Raw genomic sequence first — 24,724 nt, forward strand, 5'->3', positions numbered from 1 at the left:
CACGAACATGAAAGGGCAAAGTGTAATTTGATTGGTTGTTAAGCACAAATATCAACAACATTTAACAAAACTCAAACCGAATTGTGGACTGTACCTTTAAATACACACTGTTTTGCAGCAATGAAGTCACATTTTCATCTACCAGAAAATCTGTCATTGTGTTAAATTGGCCTCTTGAGTATAGCCAAATACATAATGTTGTGTGTAATATAATTATTTATCATTATGTGGGATATTTTCAATCAACCCATTTTTACCCAGGCATTGTCCAGTTGTAACAATATTGGATAATCAGTCCATTAAAATTTGTCTTTGCCCATTGTAGGACTAGTTTTCTTAAAGCTTTACCAGAACACCATGGGTGTCACTATGAGGTTGAACACCATGGGCGGCACTATAAGGTTGAGAGCTGATTAAGAACATCATGGAGTCAGCCTTCATTTTTTACATACTGATTAACTGTGATCTAATTTTTGTAGTTCGGGAAATATTATTTACATATATGAATAAACAAGATATGGTTGAACATTAGCCCATAGTTTGAAAGATAGAATGACGGATTGACCTGAACATTATAGTATTCTTTAAAATCAGATTCAGGGTTCATACACATTTTTACCAATACATTTCCATGAGTTTTCCACGCCTTTGATGCAAATTGTCATGACTATACATTCTCTAAAACATCTGCGTATACATGAAAAATAAGAAGGTTAGTCACTAGAACAAGGTCAAACCTATGAATACAAACTGAACGTAAAATATAAATATTGAAAATGTGTTGACCAAACCAGCCCTTCACCAATATTCTACTTGCAGCACAGAAATTACCCTTCAGTATGCCTAATCTTTTGAGGAACAACGTGCCTTAAATTGTATTTAATTCACGTTTAACATCATGTTCAAACACTATAATTTCACAACTGAATGCAAGGCAGGGTAACATATAGTGTAATAAGGTAATTTCACTTTTAATGAGAGCTATGTGTTGAATGTCAGATGAATGTCTACTTTCATGCTAACTTCACCACAGCCAAGTGATGTAACTGATATGTTTGAACATAAAGTATTGTTAAACCAATATAGATTTCTCTGGGAAGCGGAGGCAAAAAACTCGACATGAAGCGGAGTGGAGTTTCCTCCGCCAAGTTCATTTATTTTGTATAATGGGGTCGCCTCAAAGGCCGTTTACTGGCTTATACCCGGTTGCCTGCGACACATGTAGACTATGCGTGCATGCATGTACAGCCCAAAAGGGAAACATTTTAAAAGATTTGCTATTTTCAAGATTTGCTTTTTTCAAATGCCATGACTCTTCCAGGTTTTTAATGATTAAACTAACCCCAATTCCATGCAGCCAGTTCTGTTTGAATGAAATTCCCAGAGCTTGCAGCTGGGTACTGTCAAAGACGAAGAGGAGAACCACGGCGCATATAAAACGATTATAGTTGATAATTAAGAACAGAATAATATGCCTTCTAAATAGAGTAAACAACCATGCCTAGTAAAGATAAATAAAAAAATAATATTCTACCTACAATAAATAAATGGGAATGAATTAATGAAACAAAGCATAAAATAATATAATAACATAATAGTACAATGGAATCATGATGCTGAGAACACAAAATTACATAAATTCAACATTGCACTTTTATGTAACAGTTTATTACCAGTATACAAAGGTTTAATTGGCATTAACGATTTGAAGGGGTTGTGTCTTTACAAAATAGCATCAACATCAGACAGAAAGTTTCCTGTAAAATATATCATTTCATTACCTGAATTGAAATATATATTGGTTACAAATGTATTAGTGAGGCGGCCCATCAAAACATATTTTTTACATATAGCCAACGTTTTGCAAGCCTTGATACCCGAAGCTGAGAGCAGGTGGTTTGTTTAAGTGTCTACAGATGGTTTGGGATGAACTTTCATTGACTAGATTGTAACGTAGTGCTAAAAGGCTTTAGGAATGAGGCTGTAGAAAATTCAAACTGTGAATATCATGGATATCTTTCTCATTGGGGCCAATCATATGAACACAACTTAATGAATCTTTAAACAAATGTGTCTCTACGACATAATGACCGACTGTTATAGTGCACTGGTATACACGTGTCACCAAATGATCTGAAATGCTCCATATAAAACATGCTTGGAGAAAACAACATGGAATTTCTAACACGTCCTTTTTTACATACAGATATAAAATGCAATTATAATTTTGCACAAACAACCTTTTCCATATCTAGTATAATCAATCATGTATACGTTATATGCAGTCAATACAAAAAAAATCTCATTTTTGAAATTCCATGTTCAGGAATCCTTTCATCTCTGGTTGCAGAGACACATTTTAAGAGTTTCCACCAAGAATCTCTTCCAGGTTAATGTCCTTCATCCAATCATCATTTCCTGTTCCTGACTTCAACAGCGAATCAATGAAATCAGAGTCTGTGTTAACCCCTGGCACAGTGTTATCTCCCTCCGGCAGAAAGTCAAATGTATGTTGGCCTGGCCGGCTGTTGCTGCTGTTCTGCTGATACCCTCTCAGGTTCTGACTGGGTGGTGGGAAAGGTCCAACACAAACCGACTCGGGTATTGAGCCCGGATTCAGATTGGTGGAAGGTGTGGGCATCCGGGGTTGGGTCTGGGGTGGACAGGTTCTTGAGGTCGAGCCTCGAACGTTGCCAGAGTTGAGGGGCGGCATTCCGCCATGTGGTACCACTTGATTGGGCGGTCCAATAGAGTTCTGCTGGAAATGGTGGTGCCCACCCATGTCAGGCTGTGAACTAGGGGACGCTGCTGATCCTGGCCTCCTCTTTAAATCCAACCCAGTCTGCTTCTGCCCCTGTGCCCAGTTCATGACTGACTCCATACTGCCACCACCAGTCGAGCCACGTAGCCCCGATCCCAGAAGCCTGTGTTGACTCACTGCAGTCCTGATCCGTGGCTGGATGTTTGTGATGGCGCTGGTGGCAAAGCTCTGACCATTAGTCCCCTGGAACTGTGGCAGTTTGTTCTGATGCAATCCTCCCATCCTGCCTTCATTACTGCTGTTGAACTGCTGCTGATGTTCTCTTAGTTGACCCACACGGGGTTGGACACAGGAGCCTTGATGGGGGTCCTGTCCGCCTGAGAAGGTGTCTCTGGAGGTGGGGATCATCTTAGAGGCCTGGCTGTTTGGCAGGGGACAGGGCATGGCCTGCAGGTCACTCTGGTCTGGGCTGTTCTTTGCAACAGGCTGAGAGGAAGTTATTCCTAAAGAGAGCGCAAACCAATATTAACCACTATACCATGAAAAACACACTCTATTAACAACATACTGTTTATGCTGAAAATTCCAATGGCTTTTTTTCAATCTTTTTTTTTTTTTTTTTAATCTCATGATATGATATGTAGTCCTGCGACTTGATGACATCCATTACAGTATTGCTCATGCCCATAATAATTTAGGCACTGTTTACCTAAGCACAAAGATCTTTGACATATACAGTATGTCAGTAAATAATGGAGGTAATCTGTGGCAAGATGTAAAATGTTGGTTAGGTTAACTGCACGAGGTCAGCGACATTTTTGTAACCTGAAATATATTGTCTGTTAGCTAAATGAACACCATGTCACCACTGCTATTACATTCCTACAGGTTTCATGCCATGTATCCAGGTGTTTCATTCTGATGACAAATTGCCATTGCCATGTTTTTCCCTGCCACAGGTGCCTTTGCCCTTTCTAATGGAGGCTTAGTCATTAGTTCTATAAAGCACCTTGAGACAATGTTCATACTAAAATAGTGTTGTATAATGACCCATGCCTTTATTCGCTAATACACTAATGGAAACTGTACTGAGATGTTGAATGAACACAGAATACAATAACATCAATGAAATCCTTTCTACCTGAATGTATCATTCTACCTGTGTATATCATAGACGGTTGGCCTCCCACTGCGATTCTGGCCTGCTCATAATCCGGGGGAGGTCTTGTGAGATGATGACTGAACTGGTCTGGGGCCCCGGCTTTCTCCTGAAACCAGAGAGGCATAAACACAGTGACCCAAGCTGTCAGTGCAATGTACATGAGACTTTCTACCATATGAAGCTTTGCCATTTGTGTCCAGCTAAATGTATGATATACTGTAGCACAGCAAAGGGTACAGACTGTAATTCAACAGGAAACACCTGGTCATCTTTGACCGTGAGATTGCTCTAGAGTTTAACTTCAACGAGAAATACTAACAATTTAGAGCACTAGGAATACTAAACACTTGTTTTGCTCATTGTCATTCTGTTTCGTGGCACTTGTCATCTGTCGAAAAAGGTCCATGTTGAACATAGAAATGTCATTGTCAGTGCTCTCTCTGCTATTCCATGTCTTCTGAACTGTTGTACTGTGTAGGGCTGTTGTCTTGCTGAACAAAACAACAACACATAACTATCATTCATGATCATGCAAACATATAGTTGCGTAGAAGATGCATGGTGCCAATGCATGGGTTTGGTTGTGAAAATGTAAGCTTACGTGCATGTAAGCTTTTGAGTACAAAAGAACAATATTGTGTGTGGGTTTTCCTGTAAGCTTGTGTCTGTAAATTGTCCAGTACTTGTTAATTCAAGAAATAAGGGGCCACATTTATGGATGGTGTTTAGTCTGCATTTTAAAGGGTGAACATCTATCCCTTAGACACATGGTAAACATAGCTTGTATGCGCATACATAGCTTGTGAGTGCAATTTACGGCCGATGATCATCACCCGTTTAGCTATCCACGTCTTTGCTAATCACACGATGATCAAGTGTCAAAATGAATCAAAATAACCTGCTGTGTGCTGTCATTCTATCGGGTTACCCAGACCTATACATTATCAGCTTTCAACACTTATGTTGTGAGAGTACAGTTTGAATGTCCAAAAAGAAACGGAGTAAAAATGTCACATGACTTTTATAATCTAAAATCTTATAAATTTGATCATTTTATCATTCAGAGGCCAGGGATATTATTCTTTTGAAATCCCATATCACATTAACAAATGTATATCACTAAACTCTTCAAGCAGATTGCTCCTATCTGTGTGTATTCTGAATTCCCGTTGGCAGCGACAATGTTCCTATATCTCCTCCGGAGCAAAGTCAAGTATTCACAATACATCCATTTTTCCAACTGCCTAGACAACTGTATTAGAAACCTGTAAAACAAGCCCAAGAGATGTATCAACTTTTTCATTGTCCTTTATTCACAAATAACTATAATTTAAACACCTCTTGGATAATCACGCTTTGTAATTTGGTGATTCATTTTGAACACCTGTGTTCTGACGTGTCTAAGATAAAAACTCCCCTTGTAAATTTGTATTTGTATTTCATTTACCTTACACAGAAACGTATCCCTAGTCCCTGAGCTCTGAATACATGCACTGAACAAATCTTAACAGGCCGATTCCAAGCTTACTGTTCCAGAAAGGATGTCATTCTGTTGCCCCAGCGATCTCTGCATGGCATGATTCTTCCCTACTGTCTTCTCCTGACCGCTGTGGGCAGCAAAGCCCTGCTGCTGGGACAGGGCTGTGATGTCACGGATCCGGCTGTTCCCTGGCAGGCATGCTCCAGCCTGTGTGACCTGAGGATGATACAAATGATGATGATTTAAGTGCATTGTATTTTTGTTTTGTCGCTAAATGCATCAAATGTATTTCCCCCGTTTTTGAAGGAAGCAAGGACATGCTATGTGTTTTGGTAGGTATACTATACTAAATACACAGCAATGCAATGCCAAGTACAGGCCTAATGTGTTACTTTATTTAGCCTGTTTCTAACCCGGTCTCTGCCGTAGCAGCCCATTGAGTGCCTGTAGTCAATTAGCAAAGGGAGGCACTCTCCTCTGACTGCCCACTCCAGCACCACACGGTAGACCAGTCGACTACAAACACTGAATGGGGTGCTACGTCACAGACAGGAAGGTCGCGAAAGGGTTGAGTACAAGAACATCGGAATATTTCTGACAAGAAGTACATACTGCATATTTTAGGGGGCAACACCCCCCCAAAACCACCCAGAAAGAGGCATGCATCCACTTCTGCCCCAGAAGGCCTCATCCCTCAGTGTTTCTTGGTCTGGGAAACACTTCAATCATCTAGCTTCTCTCCTTAAGTTAACTCCTACAATCATTTGTCAGAAGGGTTAACATCCCTCCTTGTCACTTCCCATAACCAAACAACCGGTCTGTAAGCAATGTCAGTCAGCACGTTCACTGGAAACATTTTCCAGGGCAAAATGAATCTGACTGTGGTACACTACGTTATTAAGGGGGGGGGGGGGGGGGGGGGGGTGTCTTTAGGAACAGACACTGAGAAGAGGACCATTCTCCACAGACTTGCTCCACAGGTCCCATAAGGAAAACACAGAGAGAGAGAGCAAACTTCCTCCCTACTTTTCCCCTCTCACTGCCCTCCTCCAGCAAACACACATACACACACACACACACACACACACGCACACACACACACACACAGACACACACACACACATCACAGGAAGAATTCTTAACATTGACAGGTCAGGGTGGGAGCAGGGGAAAATGTTTGCCTTTCTGGCTTCATCAAGTTGAAGTTTCCATCCTACAGAAAAGAGCAGTCATACATGCTTCTGAATTTAAGACACTTACTGCTTTTCTCCTCCTGCTCATACTGTATATGTATTTCTGTATGTGTTCTGATATGTATACCTTTTGGCAGATTTATGGATTTCTGCCTCCCTGTTTTCTCTCTCTCTCTCTCTCTCTCTATCCCAGGCCAAACTCAGGCACATGGATCCCGCTATGTTCTTCTCAAGGTTTCATCCTGTTAAAAATAAGTTTGAAGGATTCTTGCCGCTGTTGCCTTAATGCTTACTTTACGGGGTTGCAGGTCTTGGCTTCTGTTGTTAATAGCACTATGTAAATAGATAGTATTGAATTTAATTGAAATATTATATATTATTTTACCCAACAATTGACAACAACAAGTACACATACAGATAAAACAGGCCCATTTGACCACATAGCACCAACTTTTGTCAAGTTTTGCCTTGCCTATCTTCAGCAGTCACAGAAATGACAAAAAAAGAGAAAATGTACTGCAAAATGTACTGTTCATTTTCACAAAGCTGGAAAAAGCTATCTACTCACTCCATTGTATTCTGTCCAATTAGCAGCACCGTGAGAAATCACAGAGGTTCTCAGAAAATCTGACCACAAAGCCAGCCCGGCCTCATATTACACCCCAGTCAACCCCTCCCCTCTGCGGAACACTGGCCATGGAGAGTGAGAGCTTCAAACAAGAGGCTCTTTTAACATGTACGTCTGCGTAATCCTCTCTTTGTCATCCTGATGTGTCATGAAGCCATTTCCCATCTTTCTTTTTTTCCCTTTCCCTACTTTAAATGAATACCACATGTGGCCACGGAGTCCATAAAGGAGTGGTGCGTGAAGGAAGCTCTTGGCCCAGAACATTATGACCAGCTGACAGACATCCAGCCCCCCCTCCTCCTCTTTCTCACACACACAGACACAAAGTCACACACACACACACACACACACACACACACACACACACACACACACACACACACACACACACACACACACACACACACACAAAGACATAGGGTCTCTCACACTCATACTCATGTTTTTGTGTTATTATTCACTAGCATTAGCTCTCTCACATAGACAAAACATATATGTTTATACACACACACACACACACACACACACACACACACACACACACACACACACACACACACACACACACACACACACACACACACACACACACACACACACACACACACACACACACACACACACACACACACACACACACCATGAACACATGCTCTTTCCCTCTCTGTTTCAGTCTGTAATCCCGACTCTCACACTACTTGCTTTTCCTCTAGGCTGCAGTCCCAGGGGATGGGCCTCGGCATCTGGATTTGGCCCCAAAGCTTTTTCCCAGAAAACAAGCATTCCCTTCACAGCGCCAACCAGCTAGAACAACCTGTCATTCCTATCCCCTTCACCCCCACACTCACCCACTCCAACCAGCAACGACTATCCACTGCCACACTTCCTCCTTTAATATCCCCAGAAAGCCTGTTTCACAATTTTTACCCCCTCACACTGGACGACCAATAAGTGTATATTTGTGTTTACTTACTTGTTTGTTTTCATTTGGTTTACACAAATATAAAACCCGAATTTGATGCTCTATTATAATAACTTATATAATAATAAAGTGACCTTAAATATTCACACCGCTTGCATTATATGCCCAGAATTGCATCATCCACCACATACAGTTTCCAGAATTCATCCAGCACTCAAAACACAAATGGCCATCAGTGATATTTGTCTATTTATGTCCTGGAAACCCTTTAGATATAATCCACAACATAGCTAATCAAATACAGTACCACCAGAAGTAAGTGCTGTTTTTTAAAAGGTGGCATACGTAGGAGGAGAATAGACAAAGCATCTGATAGCAGTGCATAAAGAGATCCAGGCACAGGTTTGAGCAGCAAACAGAGAACACTGAGTCGATGCTCCTGCTCTTTTAGAGCCATCTCTCAAAGCATCTCCCATTGGGAGGAAATACAGTGGAGCTAATTGCCACTCTGAAGGAGATTGTGTCTACGATGAGAGAACTTTATTGCCATAGCATCACTAATTCAGTTCACTGTGGGAATAGGTGAAGGAGAAGACTTTTTTCCATCATTCATTAATTTCCCTCATTTATGTCTGTCTCTCTCACTCTGTGTGTACTGATTGAGAGGAGAGGACGACAAATCGACAAGGCAGACAAAGTCCTGACATTCAAAAATGACTACATTGATAATATTAATACAACAGCAAGTAAGTCTACAGAAACATTTGGTTCTCATTCCTTGTTTTCTTCAGAGTATGGAATAGATCTTTCTCTCTAGCCGGTGTCATCCTGCTAACCCTTTTGTTGAGAATGGTCTGAAATTCCTGTCTGTTCCTTAGCCAGAACAATCTCTCTTCCTGTCACAGTTTGAAGTGGCATCACTGATGGCTCCTCTTGTGTGGTTTCCCATTATCACTTCTGTACAAAAGTGGGGTTTGAATAGGGGGATGTTCTATACCTCCCCAATCATAACAAATCAGCAGTCAAACTTCTGGCACCAAGATAAGCAGATTACTGTCATTTTCCACAACTTGTCCCTCGCAGCTAACAACCTCCAATTAACAAATCCCGCTGTGCACATCTATGTGCTGATGGAGAATGACTGTGACAAGTGGTGGAATTACAAGTCTTGCATGTTAATGTACCATACTGCCACAAACTGGGGCTTGCTGATGTCAGATGGCTTCAAGGGGATATACATATTCAAGACTCTTGCTACTGTGCGCACACAAATAATATTCATACAAGAACAACAGGAGAGGAAATTCAGCTTGCAAAGGGCTTTGGGCCAAAACAGACACAAATAGAGAGAGCTGAACTAAGTAATATCCTTACAATTTCTAACTGAGAGGATCTATTATCAAAGAGGAACATAGAGATGTGTGTAAAATAGTATAAATAATAGGTTCATAAGTGCTGTGCTGGTGATGCTAAGCCAGGTCTTAATATCATGAACGACTACTCTACTCCATACTAATAACTGTAAAAACTATACAGGCCAATTTTTACATCAAAATAACATGACAATATTGCTGATAAAAACTTGGTAAATGCCCTTGAATTATTCAATCACCTTCTGCTGTACAAAGGCCTACAATGGCATTTAGTTATTAGATAAAAAATCCAGTGAAAATGCAAGAATTTGAAAAAGATTACAGCATAATGCTGCCGAATACAGTATATCACCTAAACTGGTCAGTGAGCAAATTAGCTAGCTTAAATCAGTGCCAGTTGTGCTGTTGTTGGTGACATATAGTTAGCTCATTAAATTTAGACCAAAACTCCTTACTGCATCTTTAAATTCAAAATAGATTATATCGGTTCTTACCGGTTGTTGTTGCGGACTCATTTTGATGTGCATCCCTGGCCCATGCTGGCTGAGACATGGTCTTGGAGACATTCCTTTGGGCAGGAGGCATTGTGATCCAACCGTGGGTACCTGTTGGTTCTGGAAATGAAGTCCGCTAAGAGTCTGGTTCTGCTGCTGACTATGGTTCTTATTCTGTGCAGCTGCAGCTATTTGCTCCTGCTGCTGTTGTTGTTGTTGTTGTTGTGAGGTGGCTTTTCCCTGAGGCAAAGACATGAGGGAGACCTTCGGAGTGAACTGAAGCATGGGCTTGCTGTTTAGGACCTTGAGGTCTGTATAGTTGGAGTTGCTGAATCCGTTACGCTTGAAAAGGCAGTTATTTCTGCCCTTGCTCTGCTTGTTGCTGAGGGGGCTGATATGTTGAGGGCACATTGTGGCAACTCCAGGGAGTTTATCTCCATGGGTGAAAGTCCCTGCAGAGTGGGTGCCCAAGCCCAGGGGCCAGGTCACCTGGTGGTTCTGATTCTGGTGACTTTGCTGGGGATGGTGGAGCAGGACACTTGGCTGCTGCTGGTTTGCTGCCATCTGTTTGAGCTGCTCTGCGTGGGAGAGTTCTGGCCAGCCTGATATGGTTCTGGAGAGGCCAGCAGAGCCCTGAGAAGTCTGAACATGACTCATCTGTACTGAACCATCCATAGAGAATGACGGACCAGCCGAGGCAGGCCTTAGTTGCGAGGAACCCTTACACACCTGGCTAAAGTCTGGAGAGTACTCAGTCTTGATTGGTCTATCCAAGAGGGGGCAGGGATTGGTTGAGCCTGTTGAGCTGGGCCGCCCCAACTCCAGATTAAAGGTGTCATCCTGTTTCAGTATCTTCTCAATCTCCAGGTCATTCAAGGAAGGCACGGATTTTGTCAGCTCATCAAAGAGCTCCTGGAGCTCAGGGTCGATCTGGCCTCCCCCTTCATCCTTGAAGTCAAACCCAATCATGCCAACATCTGCTGAAGCCTGGCCACATGTCTGCACCTCCACAGGCTCCTTCTTCATGTCCCTGAGGGTTATGTTGAAGAGGTCACTGCCCAAGCTATGAGGCATCAAGGAGTGCAAGTGGTGGCCCATGGAGGCTGTGCCTGGGTGGTTCTGAACCCGGCTAGGCCCAAGAGCACAAGGCCCAGTCTGAAGACTACCTGGGTCTACACGGATACGTTTGAAGTCTCCTCCTGAAGTCCCACAAGTTACGCCATTTTTCTTGAACCCAGAAGGATGTCCTTCAATCTTTCTTCTCAAAGACCCATGGACCTATAGCAATACAAAAAAAGATGACACATTTTAGAATTCTGCAAAACATGACACAACACATTATATTTATGGTTTGCAAATCACAGAGGACAAAGCGCTGGAAGGATTCCTCTAAGATCTCTGTGTTCATTCTTGGAACAAAGATTGATGGTCTATGTGGAGCTGTGCCTGAGGGGACAGCTCTAACACTGAGGCACAGAACACACAACTACACAGAAAAAAAAATGAGCTCAAAAGTATTTTTACTGATTCATCAACAATGACAAAAAAAACTGTAGTAAAACATGACAGTAACTCATAGCACATTCAGTCTATTCAAGAGGGCCAGTGAGAGGAGTTAATATAGGTGGCACCAAATCCCTTGTCCAGCAATCTGATCAGTAAGTCTTCACTGATTAATAAGTCTACAACTTGCATACATGCCAAAAGTCTTCAACTTACAACATGCCTAAAGTCCTGACATTAGCTGAATAAATGTGTTTAGGAATCAGAGAGCTAGAACAAAGAAAGCCTTTCTGCTTTCCACATGAATAATGTTGTCTCTGTTGGTTTAGAGTAAAAATAGCAGCCCTTTCTTTGTGGGTGTGTGTTTCATACAACTTATTAATTGTGTGAGGGATCTATTATTTTATGTAATTAGGCCAAGAAATAATCATGCAAAAGTCAAAATTAGCTGACAGGAAACCACCAGAAATCTCAAGTCCTAGTTGGCATATACAGCCACATGTAATGCAAGAGAGTTTCAGATAAAAATACCGGTCCTTCATTATGTGCATACTGTATCCCTGAGAGTGTCTGGCTTTGAAAGTGAAGTGAAAGTAATGAATCATCCTCAAATCGCTAGGGTGGACTACTCTCTTCCTCCCCTCTCTCCTAATATTCTGCTTGTCCCATTTGCCAGCTTGGCTTCAGACTCTATATATCAGGAGATCTACAGGTCCACTTGTGTCCCCAGAAAACCTCCAGACTACAGAGGGGTCACCTCATCTGCCGTCTGGTCCCACTGATCCTTTACTGGTGAAATGTCCTTAGAAGTAAAGAAATGTTTCACCTCTGTACGCCCAGTCAACCACAAGCCCATTACAACTCCTATTTGTCCCCACTAAACACCATCACCAGCCATCCCCCATCAGATAGTCACACCTCTATGCACTCTCCTCTATGTCATCTATTGCTTTTCCAACTCAGTGCACTTCATTACACATTCCAAAAGTTAATCTTTCTTCAGAATTGCACCCACAGTTCAATGGCCAGACAGAGTGGGACTGTGTTGCAGTGTCCGACCTTCCACAATGCATCCTTCTGGAGTCAGCAGCTGCCTAGGCTGAGTATGCCATGATCTCCTGTCCTGCTCTACTGGTCTGTGCCCCTTGGAATGCTAACTTGGCTCTCAGCCTCCATTGTTTCCTGACCAAGAGAAGAAGGTGAGTGTCCTGCTGGCTCAAGGATTCATCCACCATTGCTGTCAGATATGGGGTGCTAATGCTCTGCTCTTCTCTGCATCTCAGCCAGAGTCAAGCATCAAGCTATCCACCATTGTTCTAAGGTCTCCAATGTTCCTTCTTTCCAGCCCTTAAGTTAAACATATTTTTGAATGGAGGGAATGGAGTTGACCAGCCCCAAGTTGACTAAGGCTTCAAAAAGGGCAGTTGTTGGACAATCATACATTTGGCAAGAAGCTATACAGCAGCTATGTTTCCATTATATTCTGAGCAGTTAGATTTAAAAGGTGTGATAGTGAGGTACATTATTCCTTTACGAATAGGAAAAGGAAAAAATTTACTTTTTCAAATTTGTGTTCCGTGTTTTTGTATTAGTAGCTGTAATAGTACCAAAGTGGAGTCATTCAGGTTTGACAGGTACTGTATATATGACTGCTGAATCTGTGAAGGTATATGGTATCATTGATTTCAATTATGCAACATTACTGTCTATTTAATTTGTGTATTTCACTAATTAACACAAACAGTAGTTATGTCAATTATGTCTGTAGTAACCGAGAAGATAAAATACTCCATAACGCCATTTGCAAAACAAAGAATGTAAAGTAATTTAAGGATAATCCTAATCATCAGTAACTGGCCCAACCACAAACCAGCAAATGTCACTGAAACAAACAGATCCCAGCCCGTTCTTTGGTCATCTGTTTTCTACATAAATCTGCTACCTAAAATCCACAGTACTGTGTTGATGGATCTGAAACAAACCACTCCAAGTAACCAGACTATTTATATCTTTTTATTACTGCAATCCCCAAATGTCATCAGAAAGGAATCAAACACCAGGGATCAATGGAGTGAATGAGTAGCTGTATGCTACAGCATTGGGGACAATGCCTCTGATTTTCAGTGCAGAGCACCAGTGTATTTCAGGAGTTTAATGTTTGACAGACATGCCTGAGGTCTTTCTATGTAGCAGCAACAAGAACTATTACTTTTCTAGTAATAGACAGCCTTACTCAGAGGCCTAGTAAGTAGGCATAAATAAACCAAATTAATACATCTTAATTATCACAGTAGACGAAAAAGATATCTTAAAGCAAGGAGTGAAACATTGCATAAAACCAACACTGGGGCAAGATGGCATATCGTTTTCTATACTATAGATGATGTTGGATTTGATCTGTTCATTAAATACTTAGATTGCATGCCTTTTCATGTAAATTATATTTTCAGGAACAGCATATTGGGTCGAAGGTGGAAGTCTTAAAAAACACATTCATTTTCCTTGTACAAGCCAATGCATTAGCAGTCTCTATATTTGGCTGAAATCCCCATGACAAATCTCAGACATCAGGAAATAGATTTTCTGATTAAGAATTAATGAGGCCAGAAAGTCGGGTTCATGTGGAAAGTGACTCCTGGCCAACACATATCTCCCAGCCAACCAGCTCTATTGATGGGAAGAATGGGAGAGTTGGGTAACACTTTACACTACAGAGCCTTTGTTACAGTGTATTTTCTCTATGTGGGTAACACTTTATATTTCAGAGCCTTTGTTACAGCGTATTTTCTGCTGCTTCCAGCACAAAAGAACGTGTTCCTTCTGTAAAAACCTGTGGTGGCTATGTGGGGTTAGATGCTAAAGTACAGTAAATCAGGAGCTTTTTGGAGCCTTGTTCAAAACCTGCAGGTGAAGTAGGAGTTCAATAGTCACTGTAAACACTGTATTAGTACAATAGCTTTATACACATGGTAATGCAAATCAGATGCATAGTTTATGGTGATCATGGGAATAACTGAACTACTACATATTGCATTCTTTCCTTTAGAGGAGCAATACACCCAAACATTATTCTGAGATGTAAATATGAATAAATTAATGCTGCTTTGCGCATTTAATGGATGCAGTCTTGGCAGACCCAAATATAGTAAGAAACAAAAACTGCTCGCAACATTGTGTTCACACACTTGAGGTAAAAGCTTTATCAGTCAGAAGTGGATATCCAACTAGACTACAGTCAGGGTTCTTTCCAATCGACACAACAAGCCAGCAAGACATAGAAAAACCTTGTATTCAAAAGGCTCCATCTTGAAGCTACACTGGTTGGCTTTCTATCTTCCCTCCACAAGAGGGAGAGAGATAGAGACGTAGGAGAAGAGGAGGGGAGAGACAGAGAGACAGAAGCCCAGCCGACACGGTGTGGGTCTCTGATCAGGCTTGGGCACGTGCTGGGCTGCCTCCTCTTCGCTGCAGAGGTGGGCTGCCTCTTACTCACTCTGCACTCATCAGCACTTTGCCTCAGCACACTTCCTGGCGGATTATTAGATTGATGCCAGACCTCCAGGGAGAGGAGGAGGATGAAGAGGAAAAAGGAGGAGGAATAGAGAGAGGGAGGGGAGGATCAGTGCCAACTGAGAGTGGTAGGCAGGCAGGTTGCTGGGCGGGAGCCCCCCCTGGGAGACAGTGGAGCATAATGATCAGAGCGCCTTTGAAGAGACGGGAGTTTACTGCTCATCCATGTTCAAGTGAAGCCAAACAATTAGAGCAGCCTTCCTCACATTTGCATTGTATCCACGGTCTTTGCTGTCTGGACTTTAACTAAGCTTGTGCCAGACAGCTTGACAGTACCACCCAGATCCTGGCAGAGGCGACGTTTTTGTTCACAGGCATGGAGCTTCAAGTGGCCAAGCATTAATGGTGAAGAGAGAAGAATGAGGTCTATTCAACACACCAGAGAACAGGAGACTGGCAGCTACTGAGCTGTTCATTTGACAAAACTGATCGAAAGATTTTACACGAGGGAAGAGACTGCAGAGTATTAATATGGAGAGAAGATAACGGAGAAGTACAGCAGGAACTTAAGACTCAAACCAAGTGTGGCAACAAAGCAGTCGATGTTGTGGGAAGCAGCAAAAGAAAAAAAATAGGTTTTAGAAAAAAGATAAGTTGTCAAGGACATTCATGGATGACAGAGAAAAGAGACATGAAGTGCCTTCACGAGTTCCTGGAATTATTCCCCCATGTATAAAGTCGTAGGATGCATGCGCAGTAAGATAGGCCCTCAAGCAGGCAAATGGCACTTTTCCACTGCAGGAACTGACAGACCGTTTTAGGGGGGGCACACCTTTAGGTGATTTTCCACGACAGGAACCGCCCCTGTCTGATCTCTTTTAGGACTGTTCTCGAGGGTGAAATAAGTACCTGCTCCGGGGCAGACACTTTGTGACACTGCTGATATGCTGATACTGCCGGGTGGCTCTTGAAGTGACGGATGATGCTTATTGCTTAAATGAGATAGCAGTGGAAGACAACAACAAGTGCCATTTTTAACAACCAGCAAGATTTACCAGAGGTCAGAGGTTGTGCGGTAGCCTGACGATGTCATACTCATAATTCTAGTCAGAATATGAGTCTGAGACCGGACAATTGGGCTGTGATTATGGGGCGTGTTTCAACGAACCAGGAAAGAAAATTCCTCTTCGCTGAATTGGATACCTAGAACCAATCAGAGCAACGTAGTATTACCATCTGACAGATTAAACTTTTACCTGCTCCCGTAGGAAGGACGGCAAAAACATCTTTTCAATCGACAAATGCCTTGATCGCGTTTCTCTGTTCCTCTTTCAAAATGAATGCGCTGTCAATATCTGCTGAGATATGCCTGCTCACGTTACTTAATTAGCACTCAAGGCTAGAAGCTACCATTAGTTTCAATGATTTTTTTGGCCAACGCGTTAGCATAACCGATCAATAATGGTCTAGAGTGCTTTAGTTAGGACCTAAAATCCTCGGCAACACTCGTTTTGCGTATACACAACTAACCGAGTCAATGTAGACATAAAAAAGTCGTGTAGATAGCTTAAATCATATAAAATATGTCCCACTAAGCTCCCGAGACGGCGCCATCTTTGTTCGATGTATATTCCGGTATATTCTATCTATATCTGTCCATCAACGTATAAAGCCCGCCCTTACAATTTGATTGGTTTAGATTGCGTTTCAACCTTTTTGAAACGTTAAATCTCTCCCAACTAACTCGATTCCAGACTGAATCTCCCAGACCAAAAATGTTGTGGGCGGAGTTCAGGCTGGTATCCAGGCTAGTTGTGCGGGTCAATACAGCAAAAAAAAATAATCACAGCTTCAATAGTGATAGAATCTAAATGAGCACGCCAAATTTGAGTACACATGAGTTACGAATACAAAATAATGCTTCACTTTGTTAATGTCTCTCACAACAGTAGAATAGCAGTATTTTCGGTTCTATTTCAAGCTTGTTGAGGTACAGCCACTGAATAAACACAGGCAGAAAGTCAGCTAAAATATAGGCTTTAATTAATCATAATGGTCCTAGTATATTTATTTTATAAAGTAAATACAGTTGACATAAAGCCATGACACATGAAGTGTTAGCAACTTTATAGCAAACCTTATAGAAAAACTATAAGTAATCTTAACGTTAACGTTTAAAAAAACGTCTACTGTTGGTGCTGCTGCTGGAGAAATATAACATTATATATAGAATATAAAAGGATTATCTTAACGACGTACCCAAAATGTACGTAGGCTAGGGTAAGTCAGGCTACTTCCACAGTTCAGGCACCTCTCTGAAAGGGCTGATTAGGGGGCCGTTCCTGTAAACGTTCCAGCACCGGAAGAGCCCTGATTTCCTGCAGTGGAGAAGCTATGTGCTATGCTAATGCCCTGGCACCAGTGACGAGGGTAGAGCAGATGAAGAGGTGTCTGTCAACATCGCTGCGACACATCACAGTGCTGGTGAAGCTCACACAGCGCTCAACTCTACTGTCACCTCACTTCATCCTCATGTCACTCTTATGGCCGGTTCACACTACACGATTGTCGGATATTACTTCACGATTTAACGCGATCACAGAGCCACGACTTTGGGCTTCGTCTTGGTCGGAAGACTGGCCACACTACAAGATCATGAATCTTTGTATCCAATAGCCTAGGTAGCAGCTAGCTACTTTTGATAGGCTACGTCAACTTTTGAGGAAGGCTATCAAACGTCAATTTCTATGGAATCAGATCAATGCAATAAATATTTTGTATCTGTAATGTAGATTTTGTATCTGTAATATAGATTTTGTATCTGTGAAACCATCTACACTTTCAAAACCTATCTACAGATACGGATTTCAAATACAAAATGTATCTACACTTTCAAAAACTATCTGCAGATACGGATTTCAAATACGAAACCTATCTTCACTTTCAAAAACTCACTACAGATACGGATTTCAGTTACGAATTATGGCAGTGTTTTTACGTCCTTTCTAAAGAGCCAATCAGCGCTATTGACTAGCCAATACAATGTGTTGATTACAAAATCTATATCACAGATACAAAATATTTATGGCATTGATCTGATTCCATACATTTCCGGGTAAGACTGGAAAAAGACTACTTTAAAACCAACATTTTGTAACGTACATTTACAATCATAACAGTTTATCAGGCTGGACATTCGTTATACAGGCCAGAGTGAGGTTTAGGCTAGGTTTACGCTATGTGAACAATGGATACGTCATTGCAATTCACCCCCAAATTCTGACATGCCAGACTTTTCTTCGTGGGGTTTTCGAACGTCGCAGACGAAAAAATTGCACGTCGCAAGCATGTCACACTACAAGACCTTGCCTCGTCGCAGACTTTTCAAAATCGGGCCCGATCCTGCAAATTTGTCGGCGACGAAGAAATCGGAGCAAAATCAGGCTGAAATCGTGTAGTGTGAACCGGCCATAACACACAGACATGCAGAGGCAGCGGAGAGGGCCAATGGCCATTTTTATCTCCTCCAATTCTGCTTCCTCTCTCTTTTCTTTTTGTTCCTCGTCTCCTCTGGGAACATTTGAAGCAATATGATGTCCTTAATAATGGTTTACTATTTCTGGGACATAAGCTGGAGGATGGAGGAACAAGGAGATAGTGAGGCATCAATATTGGGAGGAATGTGACTCACACTATGTCTTATACTCTATAAAAAGAGGTGTTGACCTTACAGAGATGCTATGGTATAGTGCCAAAAACACATCCCCAAAATCCACATTTAAAAAAGACCATCAAATCCTCATTTTGGTCCTAATGTTTTGTAAAGCTGGTTGTTTGGTAGCCATTCATTAATTGATTACCCACTTTTGCAACCCCCTTGATTTTTAGATAGGGGGAGGCCAGAAATCTTTTGCACATACTCAGCCTTAACAAATCTACATGTTATTGGGACATTCTACACACCTTGCCTGTTGCTGATTGTGGTTGTTTGACAACTCGATAGTGGTGTGCTGCAGATGCCTCTGACTGTAGCATTGCTGCCTGATCTATCGAGGCGACAGTGCTTCGGGAGGTAGAGGAATCAGTCGATCCCACCTCCTCCTGACCAAGTGTCAAAGTGTCCTTGAGCACGACACTGAACCCCCAATCACTCCCGGTGTGCAGGTTGGCGCCCTGTGCGGTAGCCTCCACCGCCGGTGTGTGAATGGGTAGATGTCTGAGGCATTACCATGTAAAGTGCTTTTAGTGCTCTGTGAGCAGAAAAGCACTATATAAATGCAGTCCATTTACCGTTTACTATAGCTTACAACTGTCAAAGGCAGTCTTGTATGTACCCACTCACCTCTGCTCTCCTTTCCACTGATTCCAAAATACCACATAACAAGCGGAGTACAAGCTGACTGGGCCAAGAGGGAACAAAAGTGCCATGGTATCTGCACCCTCTCACAATGGCAGGAATACAAAAAGAGTAGTGTTCCTCAGGTTAAGTTAGCAACCACTTCCTGCTTTCCTCACACAAATTCACTCACACCCATGGCAAAGGGCGGTGTGGTGTTTCATTTCATTGTTACAAATGGAAACAACAGCCACCATTTTTCCAACAAGAAAGAATGCTGCAATAGACCCCTTCTTTGTGTGTCTCTGAAATATGTCTTTCTTTCATTCTTTCTTTGTATATGCCCCTGTGTCTTTCTCTTTTTCTTCATCTTACATTGCATATATGTGCCGCTCTGTCTGTGTTGCTCTGTCTGCCTGACTCAATATTTCTGTCTCTGTCTCCTTTACCATCTCTTTCTGTGTCTTTCTATTACCGCTTCTATCTTAATCTCTTCCCTTGCTATCGCTCTCTCTCTCTCTCTCTCTCTCTCTCTCTCTCTCTCTCTCTTCTCTACGGGTTGTCTATGTTAAAAAAGGATAAAGAGTGAAACAGAAAAAGAAAGGGGAGGGGGGTGCCGGGTTGGTGAAAGACCTCCCACTCAACCCCACCATCTTGGTGCTGTTCAGAGAAAGTGCTTTACAGAGGCCATTCTGCCAACCAACCACACAGAGACACGGAAGGCTTATGAGGGCTCTCCTACCCATTCTGAAAGGGTTTCATTTAGTGGCAATAGTGACTCAAGTTCTCACTCTGCTCACTAAGCTGCTACCAATGGCTAGGGATAACAAAAGATGGCCACAGAGGAGGGGGGAGAGATAGATAGAAAGAGAGAGAGATCCAAACAGAGAGACATACAGACAGAAACAAAGTTGTACTGCGAGAGAAAGAAAGATTTGGATCGCATGTCTAAGGCATAAGGAAGAGGTAGAGAGAAGAAAAAGCAAAGCCCAACCTTGTAGAGAGTTGACTCATAAATTATGTCATGTAATATTATCATTTCTGATAGCCTTTTAGCCCATCTGCTATGTAAGTGCTGATGGAAGCGACACTTCCTTCAGCCAAACCACAGTCCACCAGGGGTCACTACAGCTAGTAGCAATCCTGGAGTAGTCCTGGTTTCAGTATGTTAAACTGGCACAGAGAATATAATATATATTATTGGATGATTATCTATAAGCACTATGAGCACAGACTTGACTTGATTGACATACACTAAAACTAATTACAATGGCCCTGTGGGTATGAATGGGGCTCAGACAGCCTTGTCTTGATTGGTTCTGAAGGCTGACGATAAGCATGGGAGATTTTTCACTACTTTACGCTGTGACACAGACTGGTCCTAACTTGCCATGGCATTACTGAGGTAATGAGCGGATTCATTTGCACCCAGTATTGAACTAGATTGTAAGAGATTATCTTCAAGAGATTATCAACAATACTTCCATACTGTCAAAAAGAAAAACAAGAAGTTCTAAAACAGAAGTGACTCTGCTATGTATGCCCATACATGGCCATTTCCATATGACCCCGTGCGTCTTTTCCCAGACCCTGGGCCTGCCTGGGACTGTGCCACCGGAAAAGGCCCATAAGAGGGGAACACACTGCCTTCCTGTTTTCAAAGAAGAGTCCTATGGCATGCAGGGCTATTCCCCGCTCCCCCACATCATTTCCCTATCTTCAGCATCTGGCAACTTCTCAAGTGTGCAGATGTGACTCACTCACTCACACAAAAGCACAACCTCACAGTCACACAGTTCACACCTACACCTACATGTGTACAAACAATGTATAAACATGTGTAAACTCAATCTCTAAAAAACATACATTTGTACACATGCTCATACCTCACTCCACAAACAGCAACAACCCCTCTATGTGTACGTGCTGGGAGTATTCTTGAGCATGTGACCATGAATACCTCCAACCTTTCCCACACAAAAAAAAGCAATTATTCAAAGGCAGCAAAATTCATAGGCCAGCCCTGCCAGTGCTGAGTAGGGCTAAACTGACTTTATGCACTGGTGTGAGAAATGTCGCTGACTGCACATCTACTGCACTGGGAAACCATCAGCGAATCCCAGGGCATTAGAAGCTTCACCCAAAGCCAGGCCGCTTTAATTAGAGCCAGTGATTATTGCGCAGTCTTTTCTTTTAACACCTATGCTGTCAGTATGCCCAGAGGATGGTGTTTCCCTATCTGCAACGGAAGGCAAAGTAATACTATTTGTAAGGCCTGCTCTATTGCCTCAGTTTGTTTTGTGTGCTCTCTTAAGCAGGTTAAAATGTTAAGCTGGCAGTGCTTACATCAGAGTGGTAGGTTGTCTGGGTAACATCCTAAATGTAATTACACATTTGTCAGGGCAGAAGCTAACAACAGAGCAGGTTAACATGGCAAGAAAAATATTTACAGGGTTGTTGACTCACTTATCCTCTGACAAGAGGCAAACTGCAATTTTCCCACAAGAAGAACAAATGCTTCCTAGTGTGAGGAAATGAAAGAGATTCAGCAGACAACAATCAATCGCAGTCGTGAGTGTGTAAATACAGAGAAGAGTTTTTAGATAGGGCCTCTCACACTCTGGGCTGCATACTTACTGCAACATTCCATTCAAAAACGGTCTCCATTTTAATCTCCCATGGGGAGCATGGCCCCAGGAGTTAAGGCATGCCTGAAACATTACTGTTTGAGAGACCTGAAATCTCCACAACATCTCCACACCTTTAAGATATTCTACCACCACAAAGAAGATTCCAATCAGTGTGGTTTCGATGTTGTTCTAGCATATAGCAAACACACTGGCAGAGAGACACAATACCCTGCCAGTCAGAATAGCACACATTTTACCAGCAACAACCTTAGCGTTAACTCACACTGTTAAACTCAGTACAACTGCTGAGGAACTTAACACAGCCCCAAACATTTTCCCGTCGTATTTATCACCAGCAAAACTCTAGACAGGCTTCAATTGCACTCACTAACTCACACAATACACTGCATTTCTGTAGGCTCCGCCTGAACACAAAGGGGCTCTGGCCAACAAAGCAGCACATTATAACATGATTTCATAATGAGGGAGAAACAGGCACAGCCCAGAACATGAGAAAGTAATGACACAACGAAAAGTCTAACCCTAAAGTCAGTGGCCCCACAGGCATTGAACAGAGACTTTAACAATGAGAGTTTTAATGTTTAACGATACAATTATACACACCATTTAGTGCTGTATTACTGCTTTGTGCCTCTTGAAGGTTCAGCAGATATTCAGCTACCAGGGCAATACATGAAGAAATCAAGTTCATGCTCCTACAAACACATCAGTTTATCATCAAGTTAGAAGGAAGTTATTAATCTTACTATTAGGGAGACAGGGACCAAAGACACCCAGGCCCCTAAAAAAGGATCTCACATCATGTACATAGTTCATGCATGTCAACATAGTCCATGTACAAATAGTTAGCTGACTTCAGCCTCCCAGCGCTTCTGTTGCTGGAGGGGGACTACAGGGTGGTAAAGAGTTCAAGATTGCAGCACACCTCTCATGGGGCTCGTTTGAGCATGCAGCTGCCTGTGACACTGTCTTATGTGTTTGTGAGAATCAGGCAAGATGGCCAGTTTCTCTTCTCTTCTCTCCTCCTTCTCTCCTCATGTCTAGCTTATGTCTCAATCCAGTATCAAATACTTTTTTGGCGTAACAAATAAATACATTTGGATTACTGAATTACTGAAAGTACCAAATCACTCCTTATTCTCTCAATCTAACTTTCTTTTTCCTCTCTCTTTTTCTGTCTTCAATTACTCTCTTCCACATCGACCTCTCACTCTCTTTGTCTTTCTTCTGACCTTGTCTCAGTGTTTAACTCCCTAGACTGCAGGAAGTAGGAGTAAAAAAGTACCATCATATGATCTCACTCATATCCCCTCCCCCAACGTATGGTAGAGGTTCACTTTTCCCATGTTTTAATCCCCCTACCCCCATTTTGGTCACACACACACACACACACCAGGAAAAGAATCTCTGAAATTAGATTAAACTGCACTGCAAAGACATGAAAGGCAATTAAATACCCAGATGGACAGCAACAGTAAAGTTTTGTTAAACCACTGAAGAGAGCTTATCAACTGATCAAAAAGTTTCATGAATGTCAGTACGATCACAGCCCATTGCAATACCAGCCTTGCCTCATTATTATGGTTTGCGAAAGTCCAAAGTTGATATTGAGCAGGCAGCCTCAATTTGTTCACCATAACAAACCAACCGACACAATTTAATTGCTAAAAGTCCTGTTGTGTCATGTTACCCCTTTAATATGTTTGCCACTGCTGAGGACAAATTAAAGATTTTTTTTTTGTCTGCAGGGATTAAACTGCAGCACGGAGACATTATCAGAATGGGTTACAGCATAACACTGACCCTACAGCCAATAGGCCCTCTCTCTATCCTGAAGACCAGGGATGGTAAACAAATAAATCATTTTATTTAGGCAGAACATGACCTGATTAGACAGCCTGTGTTTAGGCAAACCTCCTCTAGACCTCTGCTGCTCTATGTAGCACATTAGCAGCAGAGAGTGTTTGTGTAATAACCCACAAAGAATGATTGTAGTAAAGAGGCTTGAATTTCAGTTCACAGTTCAGTAGGTTGAATTGGTTGTGATTGTGGTTTTCAGGTTATCCCAGTGGATGGCTAGATTTGACAAGATGTGGTGCCTAGACTGTTTGAGTTTTGGGTACTTTCGACATTCACGGCCATGAAATTCTGTGTGCAATAGAGATACTTTCATGATGTATAGCTTCAGTAGCATTCTGAGTGTTAATATCCATCTGTGCCAGCCCAAGGTGCGCCAGAGAATCAAAACCATGGCTCTTCCATTACCTGCCAAGCTACTACTTAACTGCCATTTCGTTATAGCACTTAAAAAACAGCTACCTATGCTTTCTGAACAGACAAATGGTGAGAGTTGCTGAAATATGGTATAACAATTGAAGAGTATTTGCTTAACAAACGTTTGTTTGCTTAAAAAATGTTTTGTGCAGAAAAATCTGGACTTCTTATGAAGAATTTCTTATGCCAACTGATGTGCTTTAACATAGCACTAACCCTAGCATCCTAGCAGCCTACAGCCTCAGCCCAGTCTGTGTTACCTTCAACTCAGCGTGGGTTAAAAGGGGAGAGACGGAGAGAGAGAGAGAGAGATGGGGAGAGAGAGAGAGAGAGAGAGAGAGAGAGAGAGAGAGAGAGAGAGAGTGTGTCCAGGAGCTATTTAATGAAAATATTTATGAGTGCCCCTGTTGCTTTGCTATTGGAGGGCCATGTTGTTA

The 24,724-nt window shown here is 42.1% G+C and overlaps 1 protein-coding gene across 2 annotated transcripts in view; it reads right to left on the bottom strand.

The window, feature by feature from the left end:
- Nucleotides 1-1,700: 1,700 nt before the first annotated feature.
- Nucleotides 1,701-24,724, bottom strand: part of maml2 (mastermind like transcriptional coactivator 2) — a 33,811-nt gene continuing 10,787 nt past the window's right edge. Inside the window, exons 2-5 of one of the 2 annotated variants that reach the window (XM_080844785.1) lie at nucleotides 10,014-11,291; nucleotides 5,452-5,619; nucleotides 3,921-4,029; nucleotides 1,701-3,264 (exon numbers count right to left, since the gene is read on the bottom strand). In XM_080844785.1, the coding sequence (XP_080700911.1) occupies nucleotides 2,360-3,264; nucleotides 3,921-4,029; nucleotides 5,452-5,619; nucleotides 10,014-11,291 (2,460 nt within the window). In that variant the 3' untranslated portion in view covers nucleotides 1,701-2,359. Of the gene's footprint in view, nucleotides 3,265-3,902; nucleotides 4,030-5,451; nucleotides 5,620-10,013; nucleotides 11,292-24,724 lie in introns of both variants that reach the window. The other variant, XM_080844784.1, reaches the window with a different exon arrangement.

The sequence above is a fragment of the Sprattus sprattus genome, assembly GCF_963457725.1.
Source record: "Sprattus sprattus genome assembly, chromosome: 9".
Lineage (NCBI taxonomy): Eukaryota > Metazoa > Chordata > Actinopteri > Clupeiformes > Clupeidae > Sprattus > Sprattus sprattus.